Genomic DNA, 15,522 nt, shown 5'->3' with positions numbered 1-15,522 from the left:
ATTAAAAGAAATATAAAATTGAGGTTTCATAAGAGACTCAAGGTGGAACGTGATTTTGACTTTTGTACGAGAAGATATAAATGGCCCAGAAAGTTTTGCTTTTCTTCAACCGGGAGTATTCCAGCTTTTCTGAAAAGAAAAAGGACAAAAACATGGACTAAAGCAAATATATAGAAGCTGATTGAATGTTTTGGACTTTATAACTTGTCTCCACACCCAAGTCGTAGAATCTTTACTGATTGAATGCTATCACTCGTCATTTCCACAAGCCTAACCTGTAGGAACAATTAATTATGTTTGACTTAATTTGTGATATACTAAAAGGAAGCTTTTGTATAAATCCACCTTATAAAATGACTAATTTCCACATCCCAATTGCTCCCAGAACATAACCAATACGGGGAACAAGGGAATACCGGACCATATCTGCTTTTGCGCCATGACAATCTCACTCGAATTACAGGGACCTACACATAACCCCCCCCCCCCACCCCCACCCCAAAAAAAAAAAAGCTTCAGCGGCTCGCTGCTGTCACTGCGTCGGCCTTTCATTTCAAATTCCAAATCAACGCCTTTCATTACAAATTCCAAATCAATAAAACGAAGACATTTTGTTCCGGCTTCCCAGCTGAGTGGCTCTTGTCAGTCAACCAACTGAAGCCCGTGCACCCCCACGCGTTCACACTCGCTCTAATCATCTCCGCAATCGCGACGGCCCTGCGACCTCCGCCCATGGCGGCTACAACTACAAGTAGCAGCAGCGGCGGCGGCAACCGGATCTGGACCTCCTCACTCGCCGTCCTCGCGCTCGCCGTCGCCCTCGTCTCCCTCCTCTCCCTCCGCGCGCCGCCACCTGCTGCGCCCAGCATGGCCGACGACCTGCCCACCTCCGTCCACGACATCTCCGTCAAGGTAGCCATGCTACGGCGTCTCGCTTTTCTCTTTTTTGATACTGTCTCGTGGTTTCTTGAAAGAGGGTGGATGAGGAGGTTCTTTCCGTGATTGGGGCTCGATGCGATGTAGTCTAGTGAGATGTTGCTTTTAGTTGTGGGGGGTGATTGTTTTTATCTTTGGCCAGGAACCCTAGATTGCTCCTTTTGTTGGGAATATTTGTAATTCTTGGCGGAATTGGATCATGTCGCCATGATGGGACGTTGGATTTCAGGTTAATTCTGTTGTTGTCACCGTAAAGATGAACTTTATTCTATATTAAGGTTAGATGGGAAGTTTACCTTTTCTCTGAACATAGCACAGTGTGGATAGATGGCGTCAGTTCTGATAGGGACTTTCACATCCTACCGATGTTATTAGTAGTAATTGGTTTAACATTACTGTGCGAAATTTCAGTTGAACATACTTAGTGATTAACGCTTTCCTACTTAACTCTTTATGTTACTCCGTATTCTGTTTCTTTGATTCGGCCTGTCAGCTGATGTTTGGTTCTTCCAAAGGATATAAAGGGAAATGATGTGAAGCTGAGCGAGTATGAGGGGAAGGTTCTTCTTATTGTTAATGTGGCCTCAAAATGGTACTTATCAGATCAGATTTCATTTATTTAGTTTTTAGGTAGACCTAACGTATTGCTCTCGGATTCTCATGAATTGGAAAATTGAAGTTTATCTAAGAATTAATTCATTAAGTTGAGCTGAACTTGTCAAATTACTAATTCTTTTTCAATGATTGGTATATGTGTGCTTGTGACATATATGCTCGTTTATTGGGATTTAGACCTCGCATATTCTGTCGAACATAAAAGTCATTGAAGTCCAACACACTTGTTCCATTGTTGGTCTTCTCACCAATACATTTGTGTTAGGCAGAGTGTTGCGTAATGACAAATGCTATGTCGTCATGTTTTCTCCTCTAGTGTGGGCTATATGAACATTTATGTTTCATTACTTCACCTTTACTCTTTTGTAGTGGCTTAACAAATTCCAATTACAAGGAGTTGAATGTCTTGTACGAGAAATACAAAGAAAAAGGTATGCTCATTGCCACTGTTTTGAAGTTTAATCCTGATTCAGTTTATCTCAAAAGTAGCTTTTGTACATTCATTATCACTCTGTTGTTTATAAATGGCATTCAGGCCTTGAGATACTCGCATTTCCGTGCAACCAATTTGCTGGTCAAGAGCCTGGCAGCAATGAAGAGATTGAGCAAACAGTTTGTACCAGATTCAAAGCAGAATTTCCTATTTTTGACAAGGTTGGTGGGCTTCACCTAGTCCTTCCATCTTTCCGTAAAACAGTCTCTTGCTGTACTATGTTATTGATTTTTTTCCTACAACTTGGTACTATTTTAAGTGCAAAAATAAGGTGTCTACTTAATGTTCATAGCTTTGTTTAGATTAATGGGTTTTCAATGTTCATTGCTCTGTACAGATGAATGTGGATTTCCCCCCTCTCAATTCTAGACCAATTGTAATGCCTTTCTAGATAATATTTTTAGATCAATTTCATATTTCCAGGAATGCTTTCTTTGTGAAAAAGATTTGTATGTAATAAATTACTCTCTTCTGTAAAACATTCAATTAATTCACTATGTCATACGGAAGATATAAGAGGCAAGTGATTTTAAGAATAACCCTACATTGCAAACCAAGACTGTAACTTATCAAGTTATTATTGAGTTGTGTGAACTAACTGGTTCCCTCAAAACTTGAAGTTACTTCAGAACAGATACTGTTATATTTCCATATATGTCAAAACAAATACTTCTATATTCCAATATACATACTTGATGCATTGTGAATGCTTAGATTGATGTTAACGGGAAGGAGGCCGCACCGCTATACAAGTTCTTGAAATCACAGAAAGGTGGATTCCTTGGTGATGGCATCAAATGGAACTTCACGAAGTTTCTCGTTGGTAAAGATGGCAAGGTTGTTGAGCGATATGCCCCGACGACTTCTCCATTAAAGATTGAGGTTTGACCCTCTATCAAGCGCCATTCGTATTTATTTGTTTTTCTTCTTTGTGAGCTGATACTCCTTTGGTACCCTATGCAGAATGATATCCAGAAGCTACTTGGGACCTCGTAACTTATTAACACGGAACACATATGTGTATGTCATATGTTGTATAATTGTTTGAAAATTGTCTATGTTCGTAAGAATGTGGTTTGCTTCTTTTAGACGCAGAAAATGTTCTTTGTGCATTACAACTATTCTGGAGTAGGAATTAATCTCGATGTTGTCAGGTGACCTACCAGGGTTCAGTTTCTAAAGTCGGTATTTAGATTAAATATTAACCAAAGCAAAATGTAGGATTTAAACTGTGATAAGATTTTAGGCAACTAGCCACAAGCCTGCTTCCAACCTCTCTGGTTTCAAATATTTGTCACCGCGTAATATTCGCCTTTTAACTTTAACCTCCCATCCTCCAAAAAAATGTATACTTAAAAATATCCCATAATAACAATTACTCACTCTGTTTCACAATGTAAGATTTTCTAGCATTGCCCACATTTATATATAAATGTTTATAAAATCTAGACATATGTAGAAATGTGCCTAGATTTATTAACATTTATATAAATGTGGACAATGCTACAAAGTTTTACATTGTGAAACGGAGGGAGTAATATGTATTGTGGCATAAATGTAAATACCACTTTCACAAATCATAGATCATCGTTTCTACAAAATATTAGTATATACTAATAGTCCATTAAATTTTCAATGAATGCTGCTACCCCATAGTGCTTTAAGAAATAAAGAAAATATATGAAATTCCAAGAAAAGAAGAAAACATCTACCATTGATTTTGACCCATTATACGACATGAAAAAAAACATCACGAAATAAAATAATCTAATGCATAATTAGACTAGATCTATAACATCACGAAATAAAATAATCTAATTATGATTAGCGCTTTCCCAAAAATAAGACCTATGTTCTAAAATATCGGCATATCAATGTAATAATATTATCTTTTTATGAAACAAAAGAATTTTAATTAAATGTGTTATGAAAAATATTTTGACATGATTATATCTTTAATATTTAGCGACCTACAATATTGCAAAACTAAACACTTTAATTGTAATTAGCGTTCCTAAATAACATTACCGTCGTTCTAAACTATCAACATGTCCAAATAATGTTTATTAGATATGTCATGAAAAATATTTTGACATAATTATATTTTTAATATTTAAAGTGAACACATTATAAAAAGAAGGCATCGGATGTGTTCTTGAAAATGGTATCAATATGTCTTAATTAAGAAGAATAGGGTGCTTCTTTGTCGGTCATTTCCTCTCCCATGTTTAGAGTTTAGATCTAACTAATCTTAGTATAAAGTATAAAATCCAGTTTAATCGACCCATATAGGGTTTACCTTATGTATCAATTCTACGTCACACTCAGACACTTATATCAATTCTGCCTATAAACCGGCAAACCGCTATCCACCAATAATTGAGTCAAGAATATTGGCGAGATTATTGTGTGTAACATATAATATCCAAGACCCAATGAACCCATATGCTATCAAGCGATAAAGAAGAACGGCAACTAACTACTATACAAACTAGATGACTACCCCGTCGCGGAGTTCCAGACGAGATTGCTATTCAATCAGGCCTTCAGCCAAGGGCTTTGAGAATCAGAAGGATCTTTTTCGAGTTTCTATTTCTTCATTTGAAATCTGGGCTCTTCTATCTTCGACTTTTTTTTGCTTTATTCTTTATTTATTTCATTTCGATTTTTCCCACGGCTTAATACTTCTCTGCTCAGAGTCAAAGAGGCAAAGTGCTAACTAAACTACTAAGGAAAGAAATTCCTGCAGTCGCATTCAAGTAATGCCCCTTAATTTCACCGGTTTCGACCCAAAATGAGTAATTTCATAATTGAATAAAAACGAGGAGCCGAAGATTTTAGGGGGCGGGAGAAAAGGTCAAGTCTAAGCGACATATGGCACGAAAAGGCTTCAATGGCTCGATATGAAAGACGACCAGCTCTACAACTTTTGGTGTTCGTAAGAAGATATCGTGAGAAATAGTTGAGGATCGAACTCTATCTTAAAAGAAAAATCGATGTTTTACTACCAGCCACAAGCTTTATGTTCGGCACAGTACTAATACTGGAACTTATGAGCAAGAATTGCTCTATCAATCACCATCTACTTTAGACATATCTTCTGAAACTTTTTTCAAATACAAAAGTCCATTATCTTCCTACAAATTAGTGAATTAGGAGGAGCTCTTTGTGCCCAAAAAGGTCAGGTAGGGCGGTTCACTTGAGTCGCTCAACCGTCCCTTTGCCCGGTGCTCATGACGCGCTACGGAACCTCCACCGTGCTAGCGGCATAGGAGCCTACTCAGCGTCAGCGGCTTCGTGCCGCACTGGAGTGATCCAATATGTGGTTCCGTCTACGGAAAATTAAGTTGCATAATGTGTATAAATAAGATGTAATTTGATTATCAAAACTAAAACAATTTGATATAATTTTGAGCCTAAAAATAATTGAGATTGCATGTTTTTAAGAGAGAAGAAAGAAGAGACAATTTGGACCATAGATCTATCATCCAAAGGCTAGAAATAATTGGGGTGATATGGCTTATTGAGAGAAGAGAGAAATAGCATTAACTACACTTAGTGGGGATGAACTATATAAGTATATAGGATTTATAAGTATATAGGATTAGGTCTGTGTATGTCACTTTATAAACACAAATAACTAAAATTAGGTCGGCAATCTCATGAAATAAAATAAAAAAATGCATCCTCGTGACAATATTCAAATCAAACAAAAAAAAATACATGTACATAACAATGAAAAAAAATTGACAAATCCTCAACAATATACACCCTACATATAATTAAAAAAAAATTGACAAATCCTCAACAATATACACCCTACATATAATTAAAAATAACCACCGCTAATCTCTATGGCATATAACTTATGTATTTATTAGCCCATTAAAACATACTCCCTCCATCCACAAAAGTTATACCTATTACTTTTGTCACCAAGACCAAAGAAAAATTAAATCATCTTGGATGCTACAAAATCAAGGAGTAAATGTAAGCATGCAACCAATGAGTATTTAAATGACTCCTTGGGTTCTAATCAAACATTTAATTTATCTACTCATTTAAGTCTTGAATGCATAAAGACTACAAATAGGAACAACTTATTTGGAAAAAAAACTCAAATGTGAAATTTTTCTAACTTTTGTGGATGGAGGGAATAGAATCAATTAAATAAATTACTAAAATTTTTCCTATATGAAGTAAATACATCTATGTATTATTTATCAGGAAAAAGTACGAATTACTCCCCTGAACTATCATGGTCGACCGAAATACCCCCCTGAACCCAAAAATCAAACGTTGCTCACCCTAAACTTTTACCCCCCTCGACACTATTCTGAGTGGTTTTGATTTAAGCTTGCACACGTGGCGCTAACGTGTTAATCCAGTCAGCAAAAGGACTCCTTGGGCCCAGTTGTCATATCTCCCCCTCCCCCTCTCTCTCTCCCCCTGGTTCCTCTCTCTCTCCTCAGCGCCCTCTCTCTCCCCGGTGGCCCAGTCCCTCTCTCTCTCGGACAAGCGGCTGCAGACGGGCTCTGGCACGCGGCTGCGGACGGGTGGTGGGCGGCTGTCACACCCATAAATTCACGAACTAGAATTTCCAAGCTGAATATGCATTAAACCCCTATCTAGGACCAGCCAGGGTACACAAACGACAATTGTTGACATACAGATCCACGTCTTACAAAAATATAAAAGATTACAAATGCAGCAGAAAAGATAAAAGCGAGCTAAACTTGGAAGCTTGACTTCTGCAGCGGGGCGACTCCACTCCACAGGCAATCCTTGTCAGCAGCGACGAAACCAACTTCAACAAGACAGCTCCCACTAGGAAGATCTTCAGCTCTGGTGTGGGGGAAAAGAGAGTAAGACTGAGTACTACCCACTGTACTCAGCAAGTCATACCAGAAAAGGAGGTACGATGCAGGATATAACCAAAGGAGGCTAAAGGTTCTTTTGCATAAAACTAGCATTTAAAAGCAGTAGTTGAAAGTAGTAAAAACAATTATAGTAATTAGTAAATATTAACCACTCACTGTCAAACGCTACACCACGTTACAACATACCCAACCAACCACCTGAAGTACACCAGTTCATTAAGCTAAACTAGGGGTGAGACTAATCACGGTGAATCTAGTTGATCGCCCATAACCGCGGGCACGACTATTCGAATAGTTTTACTCTGGCTAAAGGTGTACAACTGTACCCACAAGACACGATTCTACACATGTCGCCATGCCCCAAAGTATCACCATGATACTGCAAAGGGGGAAATCGTGACAAGACCCTTTGCATAACCCACCGCTAACCATCCACACCACGCTAAGGTTTCACCCCCACCCCTCAAAAGGCAGTGGGAAGTCCCCTCGTGCGTCGCGGTGAATCCAGCAGCTGGACAACCGGACACCCTGGCCGACCCAACTCCATCACGCCCACCCTCGCCACCGGTGCCTAGGAAAGGGTCGAGCTATACTTTAGATCAAGCAGTTACCCACTCCCGCTTGTGGTAAGAATGGTAAGTCTCCCAGGGTTTCCCGTGAACCGGTCCTTAACTGCCATGGGTGCGACCAGCAAAACCATGCACCCACGGCCCACCATTCAGTGTATTTTAATTAACTAACACCATTGCGGTGGCACCAATCCAAAGCTATGCTAATAGTCAAAGTCTATGTAATAATGTGATCCCCAGTTGTGTACTAGTTGAACTAAGCATGGCTAAGCATTTCCTAAACCAACATCTAGTCATTTTGATACCCAAGTTATCAATGGCATAGGGTAAACAATAAATGGCTGAGTAATAGGACCCATCCCATATGATGTTGTAAAAGGATGCAACATTTAATAGAAATACAGAATGTTTGTAAATTGGGTACAATATGATCAAATGTAATGCATGACTTACCTTGCTCTCGCACTGATGAGACCAAAGCAACATCTTCGAGGAACCGTGGATTGATGAAACGGCCAAAATCTACGCGACAAACAAAGCACACAAGCAAAACACACTATAAGACTACTGAAACAGGAAGCAAAACCATTTTTATTGGATTCTAGGGATTTTTATGAATTTACTGAGACATGAATGGACTTAAACGGAGCTTGGATGAATTAGTTATGAATTTTAGAAGATTCTCTGTGTTTTTCCTAATAAAGAAAATGCCTTAATTAATTATTGCGCAATAAATCCCCAGGGCTGACGGCAGCGAGGGGGGACGGCTCGGTAGGCGGGCCCCGCATGTCAGTGGCACAAAGGGCGGCCGGTCTACCGTGGACAGGGACCACCTGGGTAATCCACCGCCGGTCCACGGGACCGACGGTCCAGATCAGCCGGGAGGCCGATCGGACGGCGTGGGCACGGCGAGGCACGGCTCGGCTCGGCACAAAGCCGGCCGGCCGGCCATGGCGGGGTGACGGCGGCGCGCGGCCATCGGCGACGACCGGCGGCGTGGGAGACGGCGGCGGCCGTCGCGAAGGCGGCGGCGCTGCCAAGGCATCGGCACACACGGGAGAAGAAAGGAGGGGGAGGGGCTTCTCACCGCGGGTTGGCCGGCGTGGGAGGAAGACGACGGCGAACGACGGCGGCTAGCGGTGAACGGCAGGGTGCGCGGGATGGACGAGGCGGTCCTCGACCTCGCGGGGCCGATGGTGGCGACGGAGTGGCGTGGCGGTGGGACTAGCGGCGGCTAGCAGCGGATGGAGGCGGTAGTAGGCGGCGGCATGTGGGGAGAGCGGTACGGCGATGGCGCACGGCAAGCGTGCGTCCGCCGAGATAGCTCTCGCGGCAGCGAAGCTAGCGGCGGCGATTGCGCGGCTCGGCGGCGGCTAGAGCAGCGGCGACGCGCAGTCGGAGAGCCGCGGCAGCGGCGGAGCTTGGCGAGATCAGCGCGGGCGCGGTAGGGAACACGGGAGGGTGCGGCGAGAGCGGAAAGAGGGAGAGTTGGCTCGGGGGAGTGTTTTTATGGGCGCTTGAGGGGTGGAAATGGCCGGGGATGGCCCCTATTTTGCCGGCGATGTGGGGAGTGGAGGGAGAGAGAGGGGTGAATTCGAAGTCGAATCCCGCCCATTTTTGGGCGCGCGAGAGCGGGAAGATGTGTTGGAGGTGGGCGGCGTGGGTGCGGGGTGCGGGTGCGGGAGGCGGGGAAGGTGGGTGGCGTGGGGAGTGGCGGTTTCGGCGGCAGGTTGCGCCGGGGCGTGGGCGGCTGGAGGTAGGGGACGACCTGATAGGTGGGCCCCACCTCTTAGTGTTCCAAAGGGAGGAGGAGGGGGCATGGGCCGGCCCAACGAAGAGGAGGCCGAGCGCGGGAGGCGAATGGGCCGACGACCCAAGAAGAAAAAGAAGGAAAAGAAAAGGAAGAAAAAGGAAAAAGACTTTCCCCGGGATTAAATATTGCACTTGCTCATTTTTATTTGGTTAAAATTATTTATAGGGCTCTGAAAATTCCACAAAAAATCTTGTTAATGCATTAGGGCATGGGGAACTCAAGAAAAATTCCACCACGCCATTTCCGATTATTAATTGCATTTATTAATTAGGGATTAGCTCTAGGTTAATTTAAACAATTTCTTGAGGCAATTTATTTAACAATTTTTCAAGAAAGAAGAAGGGGAAAACTTCAGGGCGTGACAGCGGCTGTGCGTGAGGACGCGCGGGGGATGGCTCGACACGGCTCGGCTCGGCACAAAGCCGGCCGGCCGGCCATGGCAGGGTGGCCGCGGCGCGCGGCCATCGGCAACGACCGGCGGCGCGGGAGAAGAAAGGAGGGGGAGGGGGTTCTCACCGCGGGTTGGCCGGCGTGGGAGGAAGACGACGGCGAACGACGGCGGCTAGCGGTGAACGGCGGGGTGCGCGGGATGGACGAGGCGGTCCTCGACCTCGCGAGGCCGATGGTGGCGACGGAGTGGCGTGGCGGTGGGACTAGCGGCGGATGGAGGCGGTAGTAGGCGACGGCATGTGGGGAGAGCGGTACGGTGATGGCGCACGGCAAGCGTGCGGCCGCCGAGATAACTCTCGCGGCAGCGAAGCTAGCGGCGGTGATTGCGCGGCGCGGCGGCGGCTGGAGCAGCGGTGACGCGCGGTCGGAGAGCCGCGGCAGTGGCGGAGCTTGGAGAGATCAGCGCGGGCGCGGTAGGGAACACGGGAGGGTGCGGCGAGAGCGGAAAGAGGGAGAGTTGGCTCGGGGGAGTGTTTTTATGGGCGCTTGAGGGGTGGAAACGGCCGGGGATGGCCCCTATTTTGCCGGCGACGTGGGGAGTGGAGGGAGAGAGAGGGGTGAATTCGAATTCGAATCCCGCCCATTTTTGGGCGCGCGCGAGAGCGGGAAGAGGTGGGGGAGGTGGGCGGCGTGGGTGCGGGGTGCGGGTGCAGGAGGCGGGGAAGGTGGGCGGCGTGGGGAGTGGCGGTTTCGGCGGCGGTTGGCGCCGGGGCGTGGGCGGCTGGAGGTAGGGGATGACCTGACAGGTGGGCCCCACCTCTCAGCGTTCCGAAGAGAGGAGGAGGGGGCACGGGCCGGCCCAACGAAGAGGAGGCCGAGCGCGGGAGGCGAATGGGCCGACGGCCCAAGAAGAAAAAGAAGGAAAAGAAAAGGAAGAAAAAGGAAAAAGACTTTCCCCGGGATTAAATATTGCACTTGCTCATTTTTATTTGGTTAAAATTATTTATAGGGCTCTAAAAATTTCACTAAAAATCTTGTTAATGCATTAGGGCATGGGGAACTCAAGAAAAATTCCACCACGCCATTTCCGATTATTAATTGCATTTATTAATTAGGGATTAGCTCTAGGTTAATTTAAACAATTTCTTGAGGCAATTTATTTAACAATTTTTCAAGAAAGAAGAAGGGGAAAACTTCAGGGCGTGACAGCGGCGGTGCGTGAGGACGCGCAGGGGACAGCGGCGCGTGAGGAGGATGCGACAGCGGCGGGCGGTGCCCTTTCGAGCTCCGCATCAATGGCGACGAGGCAACGAGTCCTGTGCAGGGGGTGGCAGCAAAGCGCTGGGTGGACGCGGCAGCGGCGGCGGGCGGCGCCGAGGAGGGGATTGGAGGACGAGGGTGGCGGGGGTGGACGGCGGCGAGCGGTGGCGAAGGGATGTCGCAGCCGGTCTAGGAAGAGGCGGCAGAGGGATGTCGCAGCTGGTCCTGACACGACGATTTGCTTCGAGCTTCTGCCGCGCGGCGCCGTCACCGCGCGGTCCGAGGGCCCCGTGCCACCGCATGCAGAGGCCATCGCCTCCTCCTCCTCCTCCTTGAGCCACTGGAGGTCGGCGTGCACGGCGGCTCGCAGGGCAGCGGGGCATCCACTGCGGCGGCCGCCACCACCACGACGGCATGCGCCATCCCCGCAGCGCCGACGAAAGAGGAAGGAGATGGAGAGGGGAAGACGAGGGATGGAGGGGAATGGGAGGGAGATCGAAGGGGAACACGTGGACGCCTCCGGTCGCGCGCCGCCGTGCATGCCGACCGTCGGCGCACCCCCACGCGGCGCCGCACACCGCCCACTGTCCCCGTGCCATCCTGTGCGCTTGCGCTCGAGATAAAGAAAGAGAGAGATAGAGGCAGTATGAAGAGGAGGAGAGAAGAAGAGTGGTTGGGCTGACAAGTGGGTCCCATGTCTTTTTTATTTGTTTTGGCTGACTAGACTGCCACGTATGCGTCCACGTAGGACCAAAACCGCCCTGGATCGACTTAGGGGGGTAATTCGTCCGGTTTATAAAGTTTAGGGTTAAAAATAACTGGTATTGGAGTTTAACGGGGTAAATCGGACGACCGCAATTGTTCAGGGGTAATTCATACTTTTTCCTATTTATTATTAATTTGGTGGTCATGTTATTGTCAGCCGCCATATTATTTTTACAGCTCTATTGTGTTTGACCCACATTATAGCTCAGCAATTAGATTAAAAAACCATCCAAGTGTGTTAACAAATTTGAAAAACAACACCAAGGTATTTCATGGGCCTCACATGTTATTTAATTTTTTTTGACTTGGATGTCACGTCAGTGAAAACAACCATATGTAAACATGAGTTGATGGTTTTGCTATGATGGGGATGAAGATTTTTGGTATTGCAATTTAGGTGAGGGACGTGGAGTGGACTTATTCCTATTATATACAAAAGCTTAATAAGGGCTGCTGGGGTCATTTTCTCCACATCAGGTTTGCTCGAGTAGAGCATTTCGCTGCCACCACCGGTGCCGGCTGCTCCTCCAATGCCCACCGCTGCCAGTGAACTCGAGGTATGTGGTTCGAGTGTCCATTGTAGAATGCTAGTATGTGGTGCGGCCGTGTGGTCCCTCTTCTTTGCTGGTTACGATGTGAGATCGCTTTGGGCTCTTGGTGTCTGGTTGTTGCACACCGTGTTTGTAGTTATGCTTCAATGGACCAACAGAGGAACTTTCGCTGTTTCTGTGAAATGATGTTTCTCAGCTCAGAATAATGTATGTTTGCCATGTTAGTAATACTGTGGGTCCCAGCATCACGTAGTAGTAACTTTTGATACACTCCACAGTGTTTAATACCTACTATGGTAAATCAGGTAGATGCGCCACAAACAAAAATCATTGATACCAAGCATCAACAGTGCACAAATAATATATTTTACTTGCTTGTTGCCGGTAGTAAGTATACTATCTGGTAGCTTTTACTACGTACCACAATGTATAACTGCTGGGTACGAAAGAATAGTGTTTATTACCAGCTTTTCCACTACATCGTGGATGTGTTAACACCAAAATTTGATAAGATTCTTTAGCGGATTCGGTTAAGGAATGAGCGCAATCAGCTGATGAAAACTTATTGTTGGTATTTCTTAACGACATTACTAGAAATATAATTCCCAGCAATGGCGCATAAATCTTCTGCTTTATTATGGTTATAGAGTTCATCTGCAAGCACACGGATATACCATTGTAGCATTTCACCCGAGAGAATTCCAAGGGTATCGTATTTATTTTATCCTGTGGGAAGATCATGTAGAGAGAACTCGACTAATAATTTATATATTACTTGTGATAATCATATTCTAAGCAGGGGATGAGATAATCTAAGGATAGAGTGACACACAAGCATTAACTACTCATTCTCATAATATATTATCTAAGCTAAGTGGATAGAAAAGAGAAAAATAATCTAATCCTATACTTCTAATATACATAGTATACATACATTCTAGTTAACTGATATACTAGCCAATACCCTCTATCCGATGCCCTCCTGGTACTTCGAGAAGCCACCCCTGACTACCGAGTTCCTTACGACAGCCCGTCATGATCATACAACCGGGGCTAAATACGGAGGAATACACTCCCCAGGGAATTAACTTAGGATTATATACCGGCGGCGCGGAGGAATACCCGTACTGAGCTATCACCATCAGCAGCCCACCTCTCATCCGTAATATATAACCCCAAATAATGATATCCCCTAATCTAGACACCACGTCTAAACTACCAGATATTACTCTAATATCATCGTCATGACATAGAGTAATTACATAAGCAAACATTATACCCGCACCAAAGCATCTCCCAGATAAGCTAGCCGTATATTCAGTATAACATGAACATAATAATGTAATGTAGGTACTTATATACTCGGAAAGTATTTCAATACCATAAATGTATTTAGAAGAGTATTCTAATAAAAGTACAAAGCTTACAAAAGAGAAGAGAAAAGCTACTAGAGCCATACCCGAACTCTTCCGAAGACTTTTGGACTCCTGATTTCTACTCTATTCCTATTCCACCAGCTAGATACTACTAATCTAAATTTGAGAGAAATGAGAGAGCTATTGCTTGAGGTGTGTGAGTGAAGTGAGAAGGTGAAGTCCTTTTATAGGCAGGTATGACGGTTGTAACCGTTGTGAAATATCTGAAGTACACCGCAACAGCTATCAGGACAATATATGGACCGTCCCTGCCAAACCCCACATCCAACGGTGGAGAGGGAGGATCGGCCGAACCTCCTGGTTCGGTCGAACCAGGGGCCGGCCCAACCTGGCACAAAATCAGCAGGTGGCCTCCTCCGTTGCTTCACTTCATAGACTTGCAAATTTTGGCCCAATTCATCATGTCAATTCTGAGTTCTTGGCCTATTCACACATAAGTCTGATTCTCGACATCGTCCGATTGATTTATCATTTGAGTTGATGTTGATTCTCCTCCACTTTGTGGTTATTCTCTGCAAAAGGTTAGTATACCTAATACCAGTGGAATATTATTATTCTAACATATTTATGGATTACAAGCATCACTAGTTCTCCTCTATTTTGGTAATATTGATGGTCGAAACTGATCGATAACGACCGTCAACACTTATCCAGAAGAGACCAAGTTCGAGGAGGAATCGTGAAGACCACGGAATGATAGTTTAATTCCATCTATTAATTAGGCAAGATATAGTAATTTTCCTTTTATGTTTAGAAAATATTTATCGAGTGTCTGATCAGCACTTGTAATTTTCCTTTTATCATTAGAAAAGTGTGTTTAATGTCCGATCGGGACTCTTAACGGCCTATGGGTATAAATATGTGTACCCGGGGTCATTGTAATCTATCTCCAAAGATCAACACAATCTACTTTCGGCATATCGCCACCCTTTTATTTTCGATGAGTTCTTGTTTCAAGTTGGGCTGCATCAACTTCGATCTCCGATGAGGGATAAGGCTTGTTATGGCGGCTTGCATTGTCGGGATTAGTGCTTCAATTGCTTGAACACTCTAATTTTATCCATGTAAGACGTCGAGTTATTATATACATTATTGTTGGAGGCATGTCACGAGGGCCTTCGACCGGACCTGCCGAAACCATCCAACCGACGAGGAAACAAGCCAGGGGCGTCGGGTTCGACCAAGGCAAAGGCATATGGCGAAAGCCATGTGGTGAAGCATGTGGGCGAAGACCAAAGCCCCGTATCCAAACTTCGCAATCGAGAGGATCACATGGGCGAAAGGCACATGGCGAAGGTTATGTGGCGAAGCACGACGGCTTCGCCCAAGCTGGAATCTATGCAAAGGAGGAGGACTAGATGGCTGCTAGGCCCATGGGGCCCCGTTCGCCATGACTAGGCCAGCCTAATTGGCACATTAGAGCCCATAAGTGTAATAGACACTGTGTGCCCTTACTAATATCCCTATAATAAGGGTATCCATGTAAATTCCCCTGTACAATCTAAACCATAGAAGGTGTAAGCCTGTACTAAGGCTATAAATAGCCCCCTAGGGCAATGTAACGGGGGATCCCAAATTTTTTTTTCAAGTCAATATATTGTTTTACTGTTCAAAACATCCAACCAATTTCCTTGTTCTTCGACGTGACGCAGTTGTCATTCGACAACAATTATATATAATCTAGATTGATAGCGTTTTCTTCTTGCATCGACCGATCTCCATTTAGGGTTTTGTCGATATTGGCTAGATTACTTTTTTTGGCTTAGATTATATAATGTTTGCACCACCCTGAAAATTAGTCAAAGGCTTGATTG

At 44.8% G+C, this 15,522-nt stretch overlaps 1 protein-coding gene across 2 annotated transcripts; it reads left to right on the top strand.

Annotated features, from left to right (window-relative positions):
• The first annotated feature begins 641 nt into the window (after positions 1 to 641).
• LOC4350287 (probable glutathione peroxidase 2) lies at positions 642 to 3,202 on the top strand. 2 transcript variants are annotated; one of them, XM_066305490.1, is made up of 7 exons: positions 642 to 912; positions 1,452 to 1,528; positions 1,921 to 1,982; positions 2,087 to 2,205; positions 2,759 to 2,926; positions 3,008 to 3,085; positions 3,118 to 3,202. In XM_066305490.1, the coding sequence occupies exons 1-6, from the start codon at positions 733 to 735 to the stop codon at positions 3,038 to 3,040; spliced, it is 639 nt and encodes a 212-aa protein (XP_066161587.1). In that variant the 5' UTR covers positions 642 to 732; the 3' UTR covers positions 3,041 to 3,085; positions 3,118 to 3,202. The 2 variants fall into 2 exon arrangements, with proteins under 2 accessions (XP_066161587.1, XP_015615485.1); XM_015759999.3 differs by having other exon boundaries at positions 3,008 to 3,202.
• Positions 3,203 to 15,522: the final 12,320 nt, after the last annotated feature.

The sequence above is a fragment of the Oryza sativa genome, chromosome 11, assembly GCF_034140825.1.
Source record: "Oryza sativa Japonica Group chromosome 11, ASM3414082v1".
NCBI lineage: Eukaryota > Viridiplantae > Streptophyta > Magnoliopsida > Poales > Poaceae > Oryza > Oryza sativa.
The sequence above is the reverse complement of the archived record's forward strand: the minus strand, read 5'-3'. Positions and strand labels throughout refer to the sequence as shown.